General features: G+C 53.8%; 1 protein-coding gene across 1 annotated transcript in view; it reads left to right on the top strand.

Annotated features, from left to right (window-relative positions):
• NXN (nucleoredoxin) overlaps window positions 1–19263 on the top strand; it is a 144060-nt gene extending 124797 nt beyond the window's left edge. The window contains exons 6-8 of the mRNA XM_069483513.1: window positions 12509–12688; window positions 14485–14609; window positions 17658–19263. Of these exons, the coding sequence (XP_069339614.1) occupies window positions 12509–12688; window positions 14485–14609; window positions 17658–17840 (488 nt within the window). The 3' untranslated portion in view covers window positions 17841–19263. The remainder of the gene's footprint in view (window positions 1–12508; window positions 12689–14484; window positions 14610–17657) is intronic.
• The last annotated feature ends 1993 nt before the right edge of the window (window positions 19264–21256 follow it).

The following is a 21256-nucleotide window of genomic DNA, read 5'->3' as shown; positions in this document are numbered from 1 at the left end:
ATACGGGGGCACTCCTGGGTTTTTTCTAATCCCTGTTCCCCTTACACACCAGCAGGTGTCTGTGATGTGTATCTTCCTCTGAGTCCCCTAACAGAGGCCCCTCAGTCATACCAGCCCCTGTGGATGTGTGTACAAATGTGTGCAAAGTGTGACTCTGTGTGACGTAGTTGGGCCTTAGCACACACCTCACAGATGACTTGGGAGGTGTCTTGGAGGTTCAGGCCAAGAAGAATAGCAACTGTCCTCCTTCTACCAGGCCTGGGCCCTCCTGCACCTTTGCCCAGGGCATGGTTTCCTGTTTTATTTCTTTCCATGTTCACTGATACCAACACCCCAGCCCTGGCCCCCGCCCCCTGCTGCTGAGTGGCCTTGACTGTTACTTACTTAACCTCCCTTTTCTCAGTAAAATTGAGAAGTTTCAGTGTGAGGCACAGAATAGGCTCATAACAAATATTTGTTGACTGACAATCTCAGAAAAAGAAAAGGAAAAATTTGATTTTACTACCTAAAAAAGATAAACTTTTGAATGTCAAAAAGCTTAAACAAAGGCAACCAACAATATTAGCAACATGTATGGCAAGGAATCAGTGTCCTTCATCGGAAGTAGAACTCTCTCTGGCATCAGTTTAAAGAGAGAAAGAGAGAGAGAAACGATTGAGTAGAAAATATATACAAGATATGAGGCAGGCAACTTCCCCAATACATATCGTCAGTAATGGACACGGGCAACATTCAGCTGGGTTTGTTTTCATGATTTACAGATGAAAACACTGCATTTACATCTGTCACATTTGCAAAGAACTCTTACCCCCACCTCTACCCACAACCCCCACCCCCCACACGCACACAAAAAGATAGTGCCCAGTGTAGGGAAGGGAGCACGCTGCTAGTAGGAGCATAAATCAGGACCACCTTTCTGGAGAGCAGTTTGGCATTATACATCTGAGGCCTTAAAAATCTATAAAGCCTTTCATTTCGAAATCCCACTTGCAGGAATTGTTTCTCAGGAAATTATCTTACAGTACCCAGCAAAGGCTGAGCATCTCTCGAGCAGGCAGTGGGCTTTGGTTTTTTAAATTTTTTGTGTACTTTATGGACCACAGTTCTTTTTTTTCTTCAGCCCCTAGAAAATGCAGCTGAATTTGTAACCACCTTTAGCAATTCTGCAAAAGTTACCATTTCTATGCATGACCTTGACCCTGGCTTCATTTTCTCTTCCCTCCTTGCTTTCCCCTCAGGGTGATATTTTCATCTCTTTTTATTGGATTATATATTATGCGGGTTTTTTAAGCCTCCTCAAATCCTTTTTGGAAAAAAAAGCAGTAGGTTTAAATGCATGGGATTCCATCTCTTGAGCTCCAACTAATCATTCAATCCTCCCCGCGCTGAGCTCCGTGGGAAATGACCGGGAGGGCGGCCCAGTGCTGCCCTTGAGTGGACAAGACGAGACCAAAACGGGGAAATAGCTAAAGAGCAGAGTGCGAGGAACTAAAAAGTGTTGGTCAAATTTGCCCCATTTTGCACAAGGGCTTAGAAGGCGACCACTTGTCTCCACTTAGAAGAGCAGGGCCGGGGCTGGCCTCACTCGGCCACTCTGCGTGGTCAGGAGCCGTGCCGTACATAGGCTTTTTCATCCCAGGCACCACATCCGCGGTGGAGCAGAATCTTTTCCTCTCTGATGGGGAGTTCTTCCCCGGAAGTGGGGGCCTGTGTGACACAGGATTGCTGGTGGTCCATGCTAAGGCCGTGGGGTCATCTGCAACTAGTGAGTTCCGCAAAGGACGGCCTTTCTACTGCACAGCCAGTTTGGGGGTCGCAGCCTGGGCTCTTGCTGTGCTCAGAGGCTTCCGAGGCCCCTGGAGAGCTGGGTGGCACCGCAGCGAGCAGGAGCCCTTCCATATTCCACGTGCACTTTGGCCACGCGGCAGAGGTTGGAAGGGCCTTCCTGTAAAACGTTGGCTGGGCACAAAAAGTCAAATTGATAGTTTGGTGCATGTGTCTGAAGCAGAAGGCAGAGGAGGGCTCTCTTCCTTCTGCCTTTCCAGTAGACGAACGGGCTGTGGTTGGTAGGTGGGGCCCAGCCAGCCAGAAAATGGGTGACCACAACTAAGGGACGAGAACAGGGAGTTTTCAGAGACTTGTTCCTTTGGTCTCTCGAGGCCCTGGCAGTGTGGGGACAAGTAGTACGTACGTGGCCCCCAGCTTCAAGGATCCCTCAGCCAAGGATCAGAAAGCTGATCTGGGGAACCCGAGCCCCGGCCGGCAGCCAGCCAAGCCATGTTCAAACGATGTGGGGTTCAGCCAGAGCTTGACTCCTCTGCGGGCCACCCCCGCACCTGGCCCCTCCTGCTGGCTCCATGGTGTCCACACCCCTGCCATCTGCTCTAGTCTCCTTTCAGTCTGGAAATGTCATCTTTTCCAGCTCCCACCTCCTGCTTCCTCATTCTCCCTGGCACAGTGGTTTGTGCCCATTGCTTACTTGACCTCTTTGACCTCTTGAGCTTAGCCTCTGAATCCTTCTCCAGGCTTCATTTAATGGAAGAATCTGAGTTCAGAGGAGACTCTGGCTTAGAGGTGTTGACCTAGGAAGACTTCCTGGAGGAGGTGCTTCTGGAGCAGGGCCTTACAGACTGGGTAGGGTTTAGATAAGGGATTTGGGACATTTCAGGGCAAAAGCCAGAACAGGCATGCCCATGGTATGCCACAGGGGCAGAGTAGGGGACAAAGCTGATGAGGCCACATCACAGAGGGCCTAGAGCACCTCGGACTTGACCCTTTGGGCTTTTGGAGGCTTTTGAAAGTTTTGATTAAGGGCAGATCAGTGCAATCGAGACATTTAAGCTGGACTGGAAGAGAAATCCCAGAGGCAGGTTGTCTGCTGCTATTTCTGATGGACACATGGAGCACACGCTGTGACCAGGCCTCAGGCTGGGGCTCAATGCCACACTGCCTGACATCAGGCCTCCCAGCCTCACGTTGCCACTTACTGTCTTCTGCTCGCTGGCATCTTGGTGGGGGTGGCGGCGGGGGAGTCCGTAACCCATGTTTTCACTAAGATCCTGTGCAGCATTTTAGGTTGATGTTACCAGTCAGCAGCATTGTTCTCACGTACATTGCTCTCAAGTACAAGTTCAGGCAACTTTTTGCCTCCCACTGCCTCTGACCACCAAACGGAAGGAAATCCACAGCCTGTGGTGGGTGGGGTCGCTGAGAACATGGCTTTGCAGCCTTGCACAGGCCGGACCCCCGGGAGCAGAGAGGTGGGGGTTATGGAGGGGCCGGCACCTCCCTCCCTGTTGGTGACTCATCCCTTTCCCTGCTCCTCTTCCACCTCTCTCCCCAGCAGACCTGCTCTCCTGAATCCCCTTGGAGCCCCCTTCTGCCGCGAGACGTCCCTGCTACTTCCCCAGGTCCCCATCCCTTTCCCTCTTCTTGCCAGCAGTATCTTCCCTACTTTCTAAGGCTCTACCTTTGCTCTTCTGGGGCCTTGCTCTTGCCTGTTCCATTTTTCCATCTCTTCCTCGCCCCTTCTTGTGCCTCTCCCCCCACCCCTCGGCTTCTTCTCCACCTCACGGTATGCTCGGGTCTCTCTTAGCTATAAAAAACCCATTATTCTAAGGAACAAAGGGACTGTTTCAGTCTGCTGAGGCTGCCATAACAAAACACCATGGCCTGCACGGCTTAAACAACAGAGATTTATTTCTCACAGTTCCGGAGCCTGGGAAGTCCAAGGTCAAGGTGGTGGTTCATTTGGTTCCTGGTGAGGGTAGGGCCCTCTTCCTCGTTTGCAGTCGGCACCTTCTCGCTGTGTCCTTACGCGATGGAGGGAGCAAGCTCTGGAGTCTCTGCCTCTTCTTACAAGGGCACCAGCCCTGTCGGGTCAGGATGCCACCTGTAGGACCTCATTTAGCACCTCCTCACAGGCCCTCTCTCCAAATATGGCTACATTGGGGGTGAGGGCTTCAACATTTAAATTTTCCAGGGGGACACAGACACTCAGTCCATAGCAGCTGCTGTCCCTCTCTTCTTTTCTCCCAGACATCAAAATTCTCAAAAGACACTCCCATTGCATGGGTCAGGTCTTGTGCTGGTGAGGGACACCAGCATGAGGAAGTCACGGTCCCTGGCCTCATGGAGTTCAGGAATGTCACTTCACTGCTTGTCCTTCCAGCCCCAGCACTGAGCCAACGCCAGCCTCTCCGAGGGCACTAGGGGCCTCCTGTTCATGTATTTATTGAGCAAAATGTAGCTGTATGCCCAGCGCTTAGCTATTTATGAAGCGAAAAGACAAAGGCCCCAGACCTCATGGAGCTGACGCTCTAGCCGAAGGAGACATGCAGTAAGCACAGGCCTAGGCACTAAGGGGGAAGATGACTTGCACCTGCCTCTGGCAGGGGGCAGAGACAGCCCCAGGGAAGCAGAGGGTGTGACAGGGGTACCCAGGGCAGGCCCCTGAGCAGTGGCCTGGGGCAGGGGGCTGTGCTGCCTCAGATCCACAACGGCCCCCACATCTGTGCCCTCCAAGCCACCCCAGTCCCTGCTCCTGGGGGAAGATGGGGCTTGGAGGAAAGTAGAGTCCATTAGGGGTTCCAGTCTCAGCTCTGCCACTAAGCAGCTGCGTGCTCCACACCAGTCGCGTCCCCTCTCTGGGCCTCTTGCCTCATCTAAAGATGTGCAGCGTTGGCCTGCGGATCCCCAGGTCCCTCCAGGCGTCCTGACTTGAAGGAAAGCCAGGCAGCTCCCAGTCTCCACTTCCCACGGCAGCGGAGTCAGGAGTCAAGCCTGGGGGCTTCGTAGGCTGCTGTCTCCTGCCACGTCTAGTGTGTCCCCATGGGCCGGCCTCCCCACCCCCGCCCTTCACCTGGATGCAGAATCCCACAGCTTGTGGCAGTGGAGGTGAATTTCTTGGCAGGCTTTCATAAGCAGAAGAGATGATCCAGAGGTTTACTTTGGTTTTAAAATTCACATGTGATTTATTAAAATAGAAATTAAAACATCCTAGACTTCACTTAAACTTTTAATGTTGATTTTTGAATTTTGTAACTCTGTTCATATGTCTAGGAAATTGTAGAAGCTTCTTGTTAGGGGTCCATTGGGCCCCACTTACAAACTTAATTAAACTCCTTTAAACATTTTAAACTGATTTACAAATTTAAAGTTTTCCCGTACTTCCTTGAAGGACAAAAAATGGTTTCCAAATCTTTACGTAAGCCTACTAGCTGGACATGGAGGCTGACGCGCCATAATCCTAGCACTCTGGGAGTAAGAGGAGGGAGGAGTGCTTGAGGCCAAGAGTTCAAGACCAGCATGAACAGAGGCAAAACCCTGTCTCTGCAAAAAATAGAAAAATCAGTCAGTCGTGGTGGCACGTGCCCGTAGTCCCAGCTACTTCGGAAGCTGAGGCAGGAGGATCACTGGAGCCCAGGAACTTGAGGTTTTAGCCAGCTATGATGACTCTACTGCACTTTAGCCTAGCTGACAGAACAAGACCTTGTCTAAAAAAAAAAAAAGTAAGCCTGCTAACTCCAGTAAAATGAATATAAATATGGTGATTCTTAGATTCTCTTAAATGTAGCAGCACTGTTAGCAGGGTTTCAACTTCAAAGTCACAAGTCTGAATCAATTTCTTAGTTATATATTTTAATATTGGAGTCAAAGGATGGACCTGTTACTCCAAAAGGCCACATCTCTTAAACAAAAACAAACACTGAAATTAAATACCAAATATGCATGAATTTCTTCTTTTGTTATTTCTTTTATTATGATTTCTTTTTAGAAAAAGGGTCTCCCTCTGTTGCCCAGGCTGGAGTGCAGTGGCCCAATCCTAGCTCATTGTCACCTCAAACTGCTGGGCTCAAGCAATCCTCCTGCCTCAGCCTGCCGAAGTGCGGAGACTACAGGCATGTGCCACCACCGTGCCTAGTTGCATGGATTTCTTGACATGCAAAAACATTAATGCCATGAGTTTCAATTGTATTTCGAAACTTAATTCTATAGATCTTCTAGGTTTGAAAGATCCTCACTTATTAAGGACGTAATTGTATCATTCCAATGATACGATTTTGGAAGCACCTTGCCAGTGCAGGGAGGTTGTGTAAGAGCGTATGTGCACTCAGTCTGCAATGGTAGCCCTATTCGTGGTGCTGTACCCTTGCCCTCCAAGTAGGTGGTGGTTTCACTTTCACGGTACTTATAGCTCACATTGCTGGTTTGACTGGTGTCATTTCTGAATTCTGCTAATCTTGGAAACTGGCAACTCCTCCCTAGGCCCTGCCATCCCTTGATTGGGTTTTGGTTTTCTTTGCCTCTGAGGATATTTAAATGTTGCCAGTCTAGCACTAAATACTTTTGAAATTGAAGGAACTGTGTGTTCTTTCATACTCTTCATAGTATCACAAAACTCTGACAGTTATTTTTTATTGAATTCTGAAGATTTCGGAGCTTCTGTGTGCCTCTGTGGTTTCAACCAAAGTCATTCAGCTGATGTGTTTATAGGTATGTGTATACACACACACACACTCACACACACGCAGTCATTGCAGGTTTCTGGCTGTCTGAGTGTCTGTCTTCAGCAGTGCTGCAGGGCTGTCCCCGGGAGAGCTCCTGCCCCTGTGTGGCTGTCCGTGTGTATGGGGCTCTCACTCTTCTTTCTGTCTTTCCTCCTGGTGCGTTGTGATGAAGGCGCTTTTACAGAGCAGTCCCAGGGACATTCCCCTGCCTGCACCCAGGTGAGCCGCCTCCACCTGGCCTGTCTTTGGCCTCATAGCAAGGGCTAGCTTGAGCCGGCAGTCGCATCGCTGTGTGTGGAGGCACACGAGGGCAGAGCTGTGTTCTCCGGACAGGCTCGGATGAACGTGAGTGATGCAGAAAGAACCCGGACTCCATGAGTGTGTCGGGAGCTGGACTTAGAGCTTCCCCGGGTCCCCGGTATCACCTCGCAGAGTGAAGGAGTCCTTGCCAGTGCTGACAGTTGGTGGAGGTGTCTGTGGGATGGCGGCTACTCAGGATGTTGAGGTGGTGCCCTGGAGTCATCCCTTGCACAGGGCGGCAGGACCTGCTGCAGCCTTGGTGAGGCCAAAGTCCTGCTGCCGGCTGGCGGCCTGGCGGCCGGCTCCCTTCTATGCTCTGGACCTTGCCATACTGTGTGACCCAGCGTCTTCACGGGGCCACTGGAGCTCACCATGACTGGGTGTTGGCCTCTGTTTCCTTCATCTCATGGGCGTAGCGGGCTGCCTCCCGCTCCCAGCGCTTTGTGCAGACTGCAGAATTTGTAGCCCTATAAGCTGTTTAAAATTGCCTTTCTAAGGAAACCATTTAGACACATTTGGCAAAAGGCAAATCCCATTTGCAATTGTCTAAGTAATCCTGGGCTGTCAGAGGACTTGTGCTCTTTGCAGGGCGGCTTAGAGCTCCTTCTCCCCTGGGCTAGGGGCCCCAGCTGGCTTTGTTCCCCTGCCTGCCCCCCCCCCCCGCCCTTCCCCCCTCCCGCCTTTGGGCAGCACAGACGGCCTCAGGGCTGCGTGGGGCCCTGAGGGGCAGGGTGGGGGTGGGGGACAGGCCAGCCGCTTTAGCCTGGTGGCTGGGAGGCCTGGGTGAGGGCCCTCTGCTCTCCTGGCACCATCTCTGTTTTTTCTCTTTCTCCCATTCTGTCCTTCTCCTTCTGTTCTTTCTCCCCCCTTCCCTTTTTCTTTTCTTCCTCTCCTATCTCCCTCCTTTCTCCTCTCTTTCCCTGCCTTTTCCCTCTTCCTTGCCCCTTTCAAAAAATGGATTTGAGGAAGAATCTGTTTATATAAAAACAAAACACTTGCAGATTGTGTGTTTCCATCAGTAGAGAGCAAGGGGCGGATTCTGGTATTTTTCGCAGACGAACCTCAGTATTGAAAGGGTCCAGGCCACCGGGAACCGCCCGTGGGGCTGGGGAGGGCAGGCCGGGGCTGCCCGGCAGCTTCGGTGTCTTGTTTAATTTTGAGAGCACAGAAAAGAAAAAAGGAGGAAAGGACAGTGAGTAATGTAATCAACGCCCATGTGGCCGCCACTCAGAATTGACATTTTTCCCAGGTATGTAAAGTACGAGCGAAGGGGAGCAAAAGGTGAGGCGTCCTCACCCTGCTCCCTGCCTCTGCCTTGTCCCTGGGGAAAGGCTCCCGTGGGCTTAATGTGCGTCTTCATAATCTGTTTGCACATTTTCACCGCATGTGTATGTGAACCCATGAATAATATATACTATTGCTGGCTGAGTCTTTTAGAATCTGGCTTAAAATACGGACATACTGTAATACAATTTTGCTACTTGTTTTTTTCACTAAACATTATGTTTTCATGATTTATCCCTGTTGATATTTATACCTAGTGCATTTATTTTGGGTGCCCCAAAGTATTTCATTATATGACTGTACCGCGGTTTATTTATCTGCTCCACTGTTGATAGACAGTTGGTGGTTTCTAGATTTTCTGTATTATGGGAATGTTGCCGTAACTGTCTTCGATGCCTGTCCCCTGACACAGGCACCTGCCTGGGCAGCTGTTGGACCCGCCGGCCGGGTTCAAGTAGGTCCAGGTCCATCCCATAACCTCCGCTGGGGTTTGTCCGAGCTTCACCACCCACAAGAGCTGTTTTCTTCCTCTCCCTGACTGTCGAGGCGAGGGAAAGTTTGGAGGAGCCACGAGGATGAGGATTACAGGCATGAGCCACCATGCCCAGCCTTGCCCTTCAGTTCTGATTTTCATCTTCTGTTAATGTGTTAATTATGACGCCAATTAAGAAAACCCAAATATAGCTCTGTCTCTCTTACCTTACCTACCCTCCTGCCTTCCCAGCACAACTGTTCTCACTTTTCTGTGTCCCTTTTGCCCTCTGCCCACACGCATGCACAGTTGTGATGTACGTAAATCACAGAACTGTGTGTTCTACATTTTTTTACTTAACAATGTAGTGTAGGCTGGGCACGGTGGCTCATGCCTATAATCCTAGCACTCTGGGAGGCTGAAGCAGGAGGACTGCTTGAGCCCAGGAGTTCGAGACCAGCCTGAGCAAGAGCAAGACCCTGTCTCTACTAAAAATAGAAAAATTAGCCTGGTGTCATGGCGCGGGCCTGTAGTCCCAGCTACTTAAGAGGCTGAGGCAGGAGGATTGCTTGAGCTCAGGAGTTGGAGGTTGCTGTGAGCTATGATGACACCACTGCACTCTAGCCCGGGAGATAGAGGAAGACTCTGTCTCAAAAAAAAAGAAAAAAGTAGTGCAAACATTTTCTAAGTTGCTACAGTCTTCACGACGACCATTTTCATGAGCGCATAATATTTTGCCTGTTGATGTCCCCTAACCTGCTCTTTCTGGTCTGGCATCTGCTTTTGCTGCCATTACTCCTCCCAGCTCCCAGCAGTCTTTGGGGAATTGCTCCCAGCCCCCCAGGTCACGTTGCCATCCAGACACGGAGAAGGCTGGGTCATAGCCCTGCCTGGCTCCTCCCCCAGTCCCCTCCCCTCCCACCTCCTCCGAAACTCCCTGTTTCCTTGGGAGTAGAAAAGCCACCAAACTAAACTGGACAGTCTCATTATGAGTGGCTTTGAGATTGTTTTAAATACTCACAAATAGGTTCCTCTCAGGAGGAAGGAGCGTGAAGCTGACTTCTTAGGCCTTGTTCTTTCTTCTCTGTGTTTTGAGGGAGATGGTGAGAGGGATTCTCAGGCACCGCTCGTGTCTCGGGGCAGGGGACGTGGGGCTGAGCCCTGTCTAGGAACGCAGAGTATATGTTCTACGCCCACAAGTTAAGCTTGGGATGGTGGAAGTAGCAGCACACCAACCCCACACTGGCAGACACCACACTGTTACTGGGACTCTCACTGTGGTGTTGACATTGTCTCTGTTTTCTGTTTCTTTAGCTAAGTTTTTGCAGCCCAGCATGGAGGTTTCTGTTGCTCTCACTAGAGCAAGGCCCAGTCTTCTGGACCTCTGCCTTCTCGTGAGCCAACTGGTCGACTTAGGGATGGTTTTTAAAAATAATGAACTGATCTGTAATAATAGCTAATACTCATGGAACACTTACTGTATACCAGGTACTCTGCTAAAAAGCATTTTACACTTATATCTTGCTTATTCCTCACAATAGCCAAATAAGGTAGGAAACTGTCATTATCCCCATTTGGCAGCTGTGGGAATGCGGCTCAAAGAGGGTAGACTTGGCCTGGATCCTCCTTGGAATCCCAGCTGTGCTTTCCCCCAGCCACCCCGGCCACTCACACTGGGACACAGGGTCAAGCAGAGCAGCGATGGCTGCTCCTTTTTCATTTGCAGCAGGCAGACCAGGTCTCCTGTCCCAGCGTGACCACTGGCTGGCTGGGTGGCCTTGCCAAGCACAGAGCAGATACATAGCACAGGCGAGATCCCTTTTTCGAGGACAAGCTAACCAAGACGAGCTGAGGGGCACAGTGGACATAGATGCTTTCCCCTGTCCAGGTGCCAAAAACAGGTGGCTTCTTTGGGTCCACATCTGACTGTGGTTATTGCATAGAGTTGGTTTCTGCTTATCATGGTCTCTGACCCTGTGTACCCCAGTGTCCTGGGCTCTTAGACACGGGCCCCGAGGAGCTGTTCCTTGGTGGAATCAGCTGAGGACTCCTCAGCGGCGAGGTGGGGGCTCTGTGCCCCTGCCCTGCTGTCCCAGGCCCCACAGGCATGGACATGAAAGAGGCAGTGGCCACGGTAGCAGAGAAGGCCCCTTAGAGTAGCCGCTTGGAGAGAGCGCGGCCCTGGACCGGGAGCGGGCTTCTCGCCTTCGCCGTGCTTCTCCTGCCCTTGCTGTGCTCTGTGCCTGCCGGTCCTCCACAGCCCGACTCGGCACCCGCAGCCGGGGACGCCCAGGCCTGCTGCTGTGTCTGACCGTGCCGGTGGGCAGGCTCCAGCTGCCCCCAGCACTCACCAGTGCTCAGTTTCAGCAGCACCCCAGCCCTGCCGAAAGAACCTTGCCGACGCATTTTTGAGATCAGGAAGTGGCAATGGAGAGACACGTGTTTGTAGCTGGCCGGCCAGGTCCCCTTCAGGCTGCTGTCTCAAGTCCAGCCCCTGACCCTCAGAGATGGGCACACGCCTGAGGGGGCCCAGGCCTTCAGGGGACAAAGTGCATCTGTTAGGATGAGGCTGGACATGGCCCGACGACGCACACCTTCTCGGGAGTCCCACCCAGCACTGAGCGCACGTCAAAGGCCCCAGCGCTGTGGCATGTGACGCGGTGGGAGTGGCAGTCCTCAGGAGCCCATTTCTCTCCAGACCTGTCTCCTGACACATCCAGCCACGTCTTGTAATAGGTGTGGACATGATGGATCGTTCATTCCTTTGGCAGACAGGCCCGCCACTGCCAGCCTGCTGTGCCGGTTGCCGCAGCAGGTTACAAAACACCAGGGCCACATTTCTGGTACCTCGGCTTCCCCCCCACAGAGGAGTAAAATGTCAGTGGAGCAAATTACTGACCGAATACTTTGGAATCTATAAATATTAAATTGCTCTGGCTTTCATATAAAATGCAGGCTCTGGTCGGTCCCGGGGGGGGGGGGGGGGGGGGGGGGAGGGAGAGGCGTCTAGCGAGTGTAGGGGGTGCTGGTTGCCATTGGAGAGACAAATGTCCCCAAAGGGCAAGGCTGGGGCTGACTCTGTGGGCGGTGGGGGCGCAGCCCTATCTGGAGAAGAAGCAGCGGGGAGTGGGGTACAAAGAGTGGGGAGGGGGAAACCCCAAATTGGGCTTTAACTCAGGAGAGGGTGTCCTCTGAGTTTCCATTTGCCGTTTTATGGTTGGGGTGCGGGTGGTTTGCAGGCGAGCTTCGTGGTGCCTTCTCACCCCAGCCTGGGGCCCCAGGGTACTGCTTCCTCTGTGCACCGCCCCCCTCAGAGCCTCCCCCGGCAGCAGGGCTGCAGCCAGCTGTCCTCCCCTCCAGTCCTGCTGCCCCAGCCCAGGCTCTTCCCCTGCACTGGGTCTCCTGTGCTCGTCACGGCCGACGTGAGGATTCCGGTCACATCGGTGGCTTTGTGCTGGTTTGTGTGTCTGTAGCGAGTATACTGTATGGGTTATTCCACTACCTTGGTTCAATTTTAGACTCTCCGAACATGGCGGAGGGGATCTTTGTGTCTTTGGCATCTCTTTAGGATGCCAGCAGTGATCAACTGCTCTGATGTGCCAAGACCCTGTGCCAAGTTTTTTAAATGCCTCCCCTCGTCAAGCTGTACGCAGCAGGATAAGGCGGAAACCACAGCACATTCACCAGATTGCAGTCGAGGATACTGAAGCCCAGGAGGGCAAAGCGACTTGTTCGGGTCACACACAGACCCGAGGGAATTCCAGGCTCTCAGTGGCCGAGCTTGGATTCAGCCCAGGGCTTTCCAGTTCCAGACCTGGAGTCTTAACTGTGAACCTGTACGCTGGCCTGGCCTGGCCAGCGTGCTGCGGGGGGAGCTGGCCCCCTCCTGCTGGGTGGACCTGCTGTCCCAGGCTGGCGGCCACACACTCTCTCTCCCTTGCAGGCATCCCCACGCTCATCGTGCTGGACCCGCAGGGCGAGGTGATCACGCGGCAGGGCCGGGTGGAGGTGCTCAACGACGAGGACTGCAGGGAGTTCCCGTGGCACCCCAAGCCCGTGCTGGAGCTCTCCGACTCCAACGCTGTGCAGCTCAACGAGGGCCCCTGCCTCGTCCTTTTTGTAGGTATGAAGCTCAGCCAGGCCCCAGTGGGGGGCCATGGGACAGGATGGACCTCACTTGGGAGGTGCCTGTCCCTGCAGCTTGTTCCCATCACTAACAGTGCAGCCTGGGCCTTTGTCTCTTCCCAGCAGCCTTGCTTTTGACCCCAATGATTTATTCATGGCTCGCCCCTGTGGGAGGTGTTCTGGGAGCTGCTGCTGCCTGCCTTCCTCCTGCTCCCCGGCTGCCAGCTGGGCAGGATAGGTCCGGCTGGGAGGGTGCCCTGGGCCCCCCTGAACAGACCCATTGTTGGAAAGAGGCGGGGCTGCACACAGCAGCTGGGGGGGGGGTTGGGCCCCCTCTGGCCGTGGCTCACCCCAGGCTGCTCCTGCTGATCCTCTGTGCTCTGATGAACTGCTGCAGGACACATGCACACACACATACACACGCGCACACACATACACACACGTACGCATGCACACCCATCCATCCTCAACTGCACCTCTCAAGCTGTCCTGTCCCACCCTCTCTGGTGCTCCTTGGGTGGCTGTGCTCAGCCTGGGCAGGAGGACACAGGAGCGTCCTCTCTAGGCTCCCTGCAGCCCCCCTGGGATGACACTAGTTCCTTTTGCAAACTGAGCAGTAGGTGGCCAAGGGCCGCCTGGGACTCTGCCTTGGGACTTGTTGCGCCCCTCGGACTCACGATGACTGCAGTAGGATTGTGGCTGAGGCACTGCCATCCCCCTCACTGAGGGGCCGGGCATGTGCAGCTCCTATACCTGTTCTCTGAGGTCTGGTTTGGGGCCCCCAGGAGAGGAGCCAGTCTGCAGACCCAAGGGAGTTCTTCAGCAAACAGGGTGCTGGCTGGTTCTGCACTTGGGGGAGGAAGGCCCCCCACCCAGAGGGCCTAGGGGCATCATTCACCATGGGGCTGTCCTGCCTGCCGCAGGCTCACACAACCACACCCTGGGGCCGGCTGGGAAACAGTGCTGAGCCCAGGGACAATTGGGAACCTCATGGCCATCTGTAGATGTGGAAGTGGAAAGAGCCAGTTGTGCAGCATCCCAGAGCGAATTAGGTGTGGACCCAGAGTGTGTCCTGCGGAGTCTCTGTGCACACGGCAGAGCTCTCGGGCATTTCTGGGTGAAATCCCTCTGCGGGAGCCAGCTCTCCCCTTCCCTGCTTTTGCCACTTGGGGTGCTCCTCTTGCTCTCGGATGCGGGTTTCAGCAAGCGAGCCCAGGGCCCGGTGTGTGGCTGCCCTGCCGTTTCACCGAGGCAAGCGATGCCCAAAGCGGGGCTGGGCATTCTCCCCTGCAGCCAGCCGACCCCTCCCAGGAGAGACCCAGGGTCGTGCCCCGCTCGCCATCAAAGCTGCTGACCGGACCACAGTCTTCACCCCCTCACCACCAGTTCTTCTGCCATTTTCACTTGGAGGTGGAAGTCCCTGGTCATGGCTTCTCATTCTGTGATTGACAGAAAAACTACTAGGGCCCCAGGCCCCGGTTTGCGAGGAGTTCAGTGAAAAGCGCTCTCAGCGCTGCTCAGTGTGGTGGGTTGTTCCTGGCGGGCCTGGTGCAGGAGGGCGCTGTGCGAGTGTGCTTTGCTGCTAGAACGGGTACATGCATGTGTTCACAGGTGTGTGGCACACTCGTGCACGCAGAAGGCATGGCCTGTGTCCGAGGGCACATTCTTTTTCCATTCAGAGGCTGCACAGATGAGTGTGTCTGCAGCTCAGGCCCTGGGCCCAGGCCTGCTCAGGGGGTGCCACTCTGTCTGTTCCACAAGCCAGTGTTTCTTTTTCTGTCTCCCCCATCACAGATTCTGAGGATGACGGAGAGTCCGAGGCAGCCAAGCAGTTGATTCAGCCAATTGCTGAGAAAATCATTGCCAAGTACAAAGCCAAAGAGGAGGAGGCGCCACTTCTATTCTTTGTAGCTGGGGAGGTGAGTAGGAAGGAAGGGCTGGGCCTGGGCAAGGCTGGCTCAGCTGGGGACTTCTAGGACCTGAGTGGTACCAGCCCCAGGGTTGACTGTGACTCTGGGAGAGCCCACAGGCCAATGTGGCAAGGAAAGGTGTGTCATTCGCCATAGAGAGCTGTTTCCTGCCCCTGCTGCTGCCTCTTCCCGCGTTTCTCACTGAGGAGCCTGCGAGCAGCAGGAGCCCTTCCAGGGCTGTTCCACCCAAGCCCCCGCCCAGAGCAGCAGCCACAGCTCCGTGATCCACGCGTGCTCCGTGATCCACGCGTGCTCCCTTGGCGCTAGGTCAGAACCAAGCCTTTGATGCGTTACAAGGGTCGGCTCTGTTAGTCCCTCCCCACCAGCCTGCAAGTGGGTTCATCCCATTGCAGGGATTTTGGCTCGGGCCAACCCAGGGAGAGTGCTGAGGTTGGAAATTGCTGCCATTCCCAGTCTCTTTCACCCCAGACTGTCCCTCGGGAGGCCTCCAGCTGGGCTGGACCGAGCAGGGGGTTTGGGGTGGGGGCCTTTCACAGGGTGAGAAGGCGGGCCCTTTGGTGGAGCCATCTCCAGCAGGTGCCTGGCCCAGCCGGGTGTGGGACCCTCTGCCCCGAAGACACGGCCTCTTTGCGAGGTGGCGCAGGCGCTCTGCTCATTCCCAACCCCCCCCCCCCCCAGAAGCCCTGCTCTGCGCATGCTCCACCACCTTCCCACCCAACCCGTGTGCGCCCCCCGGTAAGCCGGTATCAACAGACACTTTTTGCAGCCGCCCCTGTGCTGGGTCCACGTCCGTACCTCCAGTTGGTCAGAGCCCCTTGCTCATTTCACGCTGCATTTGGATCCCGGGAGAGGCACAGAGGAGACTGGTGGTGGTGGCCAGGCACCCTGAACCACCCATTCATCATCTCCTCAATAGGCGCCCCTGCTCCGCCCGACGGGCCCCTCGCCACAGCGAGTTGCCTGCCCAGCCCTGGGGTGGAGGGGAACAAAGGGGGTTCACAGGCCCTACCTCGGGCCACACTAGCTGCTCCACACAAAGCACAACGGAGCTGCTCTGAATTTATTAAACTCTAACCCTGCAGAGTGGCCCAGAGTAAAGATGGGTGCAGAACAGAAAGGGCTGAGTGTGGGGTGGGGGCAGGGGCTTTAGAAATGCGTCTGAAAAGGGGCATTTGCAGGTTTTCTATGTACCAGGCTCCAAGCCAAGCACTTCACCTGCAGGAGCTCCTTTGCTCCTGCCTCTCTGGCTGGGAAATAACCATTGTCCTGCTTCACAGAGGAGGCCAGGGCTCGGAGAGGGGGAGGGACTGCCTGGAGGCCGCTCGCTGGGCTGGGAGTGCTGGCGGCTCGTTCTCCCCTTACATCAGCCCCGAGTGTAGTGTGGTTAAATCCGTTTTACAGGGCATGCGATCCGGGCTCAGAGAAGTGACTTGCCAAAGTCACACAGCAGGCAGGTAGCTGAAAGGGGACTGACGTGAGGTCAGTGTGACTCCAGAAGCAGTGCTCTTCCTCCTTCTGTCCCTGTGCTCTCACAAATGACCCGCTTAGACCTGAGGGACCAGGATGGGCAGGCGCAGGAAGAAGGCTCCCAGGCCAGCAAGCTGAACAGAGAAGCCTGTGTCATCCGCTGCTCTAGTTCCCCACCTGGCCACTTGTTCCTCCTGTGCACGTCACCTGGGCTCATGCTCGTGGAGGCTTTTCCATTTCTCTGTCCTGAAGCAAGGCGACACGGAAGGAGGTGGGCTCAGGGAGCTGGCATGCCGGGCACTAACTGAGCCCCTCCGACCCAGGGTTGGGGGGGGGCTTGTTTCTGTCTTGATCCTGTCCCCTCTGACGGGCAGGAGTTATCCCTTCCAAAGCCTTAACAGGAGTTGATATTCATCTGCCCGTGGTTTGCGCAGAGGGTGCTGGGAGGGGAGGCAGCCGAGCGCTTGGCTTGGTCTGGGCCTCTGGATGGGAGTCGGATGCACAGTGTGTGTCCAGGTGTCCCTTCTGTGTGTTTCGTGAAGAGTTGTTACTGACCCCCGAGGAGGGCCTGGGCTGGGTGAAGAGGGCCAGGGATGTTGGGCCAGCCAGCATTGCTGGGAAGTGCTCGCTAGTTTCTGGGGGTGGAGGTGGGGAGAACCATCATCACTAACAACCTTCCTAAAAGTTTGCCTTTTGAGAACGGAGTGTGTCTGTCTCAGAAACCAGTGAGCTGTACGTTTCATTCCTCCGGCTCCCGCCAATTAAGGCCGGGAATATCCCAAGCCCTTTCTCTGCAGGGTGGCTCAGGTTCTCCCATTCAGTTTGGAACATTGTGCATTTTACAGTGAATAACCTCAGGGTGGGTATGTTGAGTCCATTTTCTCTTATTCTCCAATGGGAGTCCACAGCGGGAAAGGTAGTCTCAAATGTTTGCTCCCTTACAAATCCTTTCTCCTTGTCTTCGGATTTCTGTGTTTGCCTTTCTATTTGAATAAGGCTATGTCTGATATTAGGGAAATTCACCTGGACAGCTGCTGGGAATGTCTGATAAATTACCAGCGTCCTCCTCAGATGAAGGCGGGGAGCCTGTGTAAACTTGCACGGAGCTTAAGTAGCCTCCTTCTGAACTGGCCGGCTGGGCAACTCGTGCCCTCCCTGAAACCAGCGGGTTAGGGCAGAGGCAGAGAGCTGTTTCTGTTTAAAAACATTCCAGAGGTAAGTCCAGATTGTCCTCAGATAATCCACAGTGGGGATGCAAATAATTGAGAGTTGGTTGCAAAAGTAAGCAATCAAAGGATGTCACAGTTTTAAAAAGCAGAGGACACATTAAAGTTGCATTCATGCTAATCTGGTGGTTTGGGGGATACAGAGAGAGAATTTTACAAAGCAGCCTCCACGGCAGGGCAGGGTCCCCTGCTCCTCATTCTAAAAGCACACCTCCTTGAGGGGAGCCTGCTCTTCAGGGTGACAGAGCGGTCCTGCTTCCATGCCATCTGGGGAGACTGGGCCCAGGGGACTCCCTGCCATCTTTAAAATTTCTTGGTTATCTCTCCTTTCTGGTGACCTCAGGATGACATGACTGACTCCCTGCGAGATTACACCAACCTGCCCGAGGCTGCCCCTTTGCTCACCATCCTGGACATGTCGGCCCGGGCCAAGTATGTGATGGACGTGGAGGAGATCACCCCTGCCATCGTGGAGGCCTTTGTGAATGACTTCCTAGCAGAAAAGCTCAAACCAGAGCCCATCTAGTGGGGCTGCGGCCTCCTGGGACGTTATTTAAAACTCAGTCTTCTTCTCCCCCTGTTCCCTCCTTCCGCCCTTGGACTTTTCCAGCGTGTCCCGAATCACTCAGCCCAGTGTCCAACCTCTCTGTGGTGCCTTGTTTCTGCATTAACTCCTCAGCCAGCACCCCAGGGTGCGCATCCTCCCAGCAGCAGCAGAACCCACCGTGTTTGGAGACTCTGCTTGGGATCACGGGGATGGCACCACCTGGCCAGAACTGGACTGCGTCCTTCTCTCAAAGTCACCAGCTCTTGGTGAAGGACCTGCCAGTGTGTTCTCCAGCAGAGCAAGCATGAAGGGATGACGGATCAGGACCCTGACTCTGGTGCCAGCACACACACAGAGCCTGGGACAGCCAGGCGGCACTGCCCAGTGACACACGGACATGCAGCTGGAGCAGAGAAGGGGCGGTGGCCTCACTAGGCATCAGCTTAGAGCCACTGGTCAGACTGTCCTTTTCTAAGCGATGTAGTCGTTCTTGGTCTGAGGGGAAAACAGCAGCTTGTCAGTGTGTTCTTGGGCAGGGCCTTCCCAATCTAAAAGGAAGCTTATGGGGTCTTTTTGGTGAGAAAAACAAGTAGCTAAGGTAACGGTTCCTGTAGTAATTGCTTACTTTTATTGGGCTCCTGTGTGATACGAGCTCCTCGTTCCTTCCTTGTATCTCTTTCTTCCTTGATTTTGACCTTCCCCAAGTTTCTGCTGCTCGTATGAACAGCTCCCACTATCTTGGAATTTTGTTAACGAATTCTTCCCCTTGGACACCGTCCAAGAAACTCAGCCCTAAGTTCTCAGAGGAGCACGGCCCGGCCAGCACAGACCTCTCACTCAGCCCAGCTCTGTGCCCGAGGCCACTGGACCTCTGCCGGGGTGCCTGTGCCCACCTTTGGTTACCCTTGTCATTCTCTTTTCTTTTCAAAGCATAACTAAAAAGAGACAAGAAACTACCAGAAGCCTCACTTTTTCCTAAGAACCGGCAGAAGGAGCTGTGCCCTGGGGTGGGAGTGAGGGCAGAGGGCGTGGAGCCCCTCTGGTAGGCCCAGGTGTTATAGCTTGGCCTCTTATTTGGGCTGAAGTGACCGTAAAAAGGGAAACAACTGCTCTGTTCTTAGGACCTGGCGTGGAGGGCTTCGGCCTCGGTACTCACGGGGTTTTATCCGCCTCAGTCAGTCAGGTGTCAGGGTCTTTAAACAGCCCTGGGCCCTACTGCTCAGCACTCAGCGCTCTGCCAAACAAAACCGTTTACTCGGAAAACCCAGCCCCCCAGTAAGCTGTTGACACTGTTTTTCCTTGCCGAATTGGATTGTTGATTTGTAGTTCAGAGGTACACAATAGTTGGTAATTAGACAGTTATTTGATGTTGCCAGCCTGAAATGCAACCACCTAGTAAGAAATAAAGCAGGCATCTCTGGACATTATCAACCACGTGGCCTTTCCTGTCCTCTTTTTCGCCTGTGCTGCTCTGATCTGTTAGAGGGTGGACAGGGGAGTGGGGGACAGAGAGAACCTCTTGACTTTCACTGATAGCTGGTAGCTGTGTTCCAGAATTTCTGAGAAGCCCAAGACCTAACACAGTCATCTGTGAGATCTTCTTGGTTTCTAAAAACAAGGAAGCTCATTTGGATTAAAGCGCCAGAGGCAGATCCTTCCTGGAGCTCCCCATCAAGCCACCATCTCTCCCGGTCTGATGTGGCCCTTGATGGAGGGCGAGTCCCCGGGTTACACACATCGCTGTGGACATTCTTGCTCATTCCCTCCCTACAGGGGAGTCAAGCGCTCTGAGGCCTGAGAGGGCTGCTTGAGGAAACACAAGGAAGCACGCATGGGTCTCGCTGTGAAGAATGGGGCAAGGTGGAGACCTGTAAACCTGGCTCTGTCCTAGGGCTAGGGGCTTCTCTGGAACTCTGCCAATGTCCTCCTTAGGAGGCAGGCTGGGTGGGGCTACAAGATGAGGCCAGTGTCCCTTGGGAGATGGGCAGGATTTCTGTCCATGCCCCAGATTGTGATGGCCTTGGAGAAAAGGTGGTCTCTCTTAGCAGATACTCATTTTGGGGGGGCAGAAGTACAAAGCCCAGGGAGGAGTTGCACTGAGTCACTGCAACAGAAAAATTAGGTCATCTGTGATACTTTGGTGGCCTGTCCTGAGCTGACTCTTCCGAACTGCCAGCCACTATGTCAAACTGGATCCTTGACACCAGAATTCCCTTCTTAAGGCGGGCGTGTAGGTTTGTTAAGATCAGCAGGGGAAGGTTTACTAAAAAGGCTTAGGTTTATGTAGTGACTACTTTGGGGGAAAACATTAGGGAAGAATCACTTCTTGAGTGTCAGTGAAATCCCTTTCTTGACAGTGCGAGAGATCTTAAAGGTTATTGATGCAGACTAAGTGGGTGGCATGATAATTCCTACCAAGCAGCTCTAAAATACCTTAAAATTCATGTTGCTAATTAGAAGCAGGTTAAAACACCAGCTGTGACATATTCAAGGGCTTCCGCCAGCAGCCAGGAAAACCATGCCCTGGAGGTTGAGCAGGAAGGTGGCTGTAAAAATGCCACCCTAGGGTTCCCAGATTTGTGTTCACCACAATGACTTCCAGATCCCATTCCACCTATTCTCACAACAGAAATGAGATTTTTTTTTTTTTTAACTAGTCTCCCAACATTAGAAATCTGTTTAAGAAAAAGGGTGTGCCTTTGGGATTGCCATGTACAGCGGGCAGATGAAAACCAGCTTCTTTTCCAGGAGTGAGGTGGCTTCCTGCTGTTGCCCCCCCGCCCCCCATGTGTGTCCTTGAAATCAATGGCTATCACTTACCCGAGCACAGGGAGCCAGTCGCTTTGGCATCAGCCAAGCTTTTAGTGGTAATTTTCAGCCAGACTTTGTTTTTTCCTGTTGCCTAATTAAAGACACTGAAAAGCTGTTCTCCCTTCCGGCTGCCTCTTTCCAGAGCAGCAAACTGAATTCTGCAATGACAGACACAGGGTGTGGCTTGGGAATGGATCACTGGGACCGAATATGGTGCTGCACTATTTAGCTTAGGGAGGATACACGTGTAGAACGCTGGGCACTCGGGATGGTGGCCCTGGGAGGGACATGAGCATCTGGTCCTGCTCCCTCGAACCACACAAGTGTAGGCAGGCACGCTCTGTTCCCAGTGCCACTGCCCTGGCCACCCTGGGCAGGCCTGTGCTTGGGCTTCTGATAGGACTGGCATGGAATGCCACCATGGTACAGACTGCACGTGGGCCCACAGAGGCTCAGGAGTGTCCCCTGCAGCTTCTCTCTGGGGGCTGCCTTGGGAACCAAGGACTGACCTGGGGACCCCGAGCTTGGGAAGATCTTTCACATTTGCCCCGCAGTGGTTGTATTGAAGTGAACACCTTACCTGC

The sequence above is a fragment of the Eulemur rufifrons genome, chromosome 9, assembly GCF_041146395.1.
Source record: "Eulemur rufifrons isolate Redbay chromosome 9, OSU_ERuf_1, whole genome shotgun sequence".
NCBI classification, from domain to species: Eukaryota; Metazoa; Chordata; class Mammalia; order Primates; family Lemuridae; genus Eulemur; species Eulemur rufifrons.
Note: the sequence above shows the minus strand (reverse complement) of the source record. Positions and strands in the feature narration are given on the sequence as shown.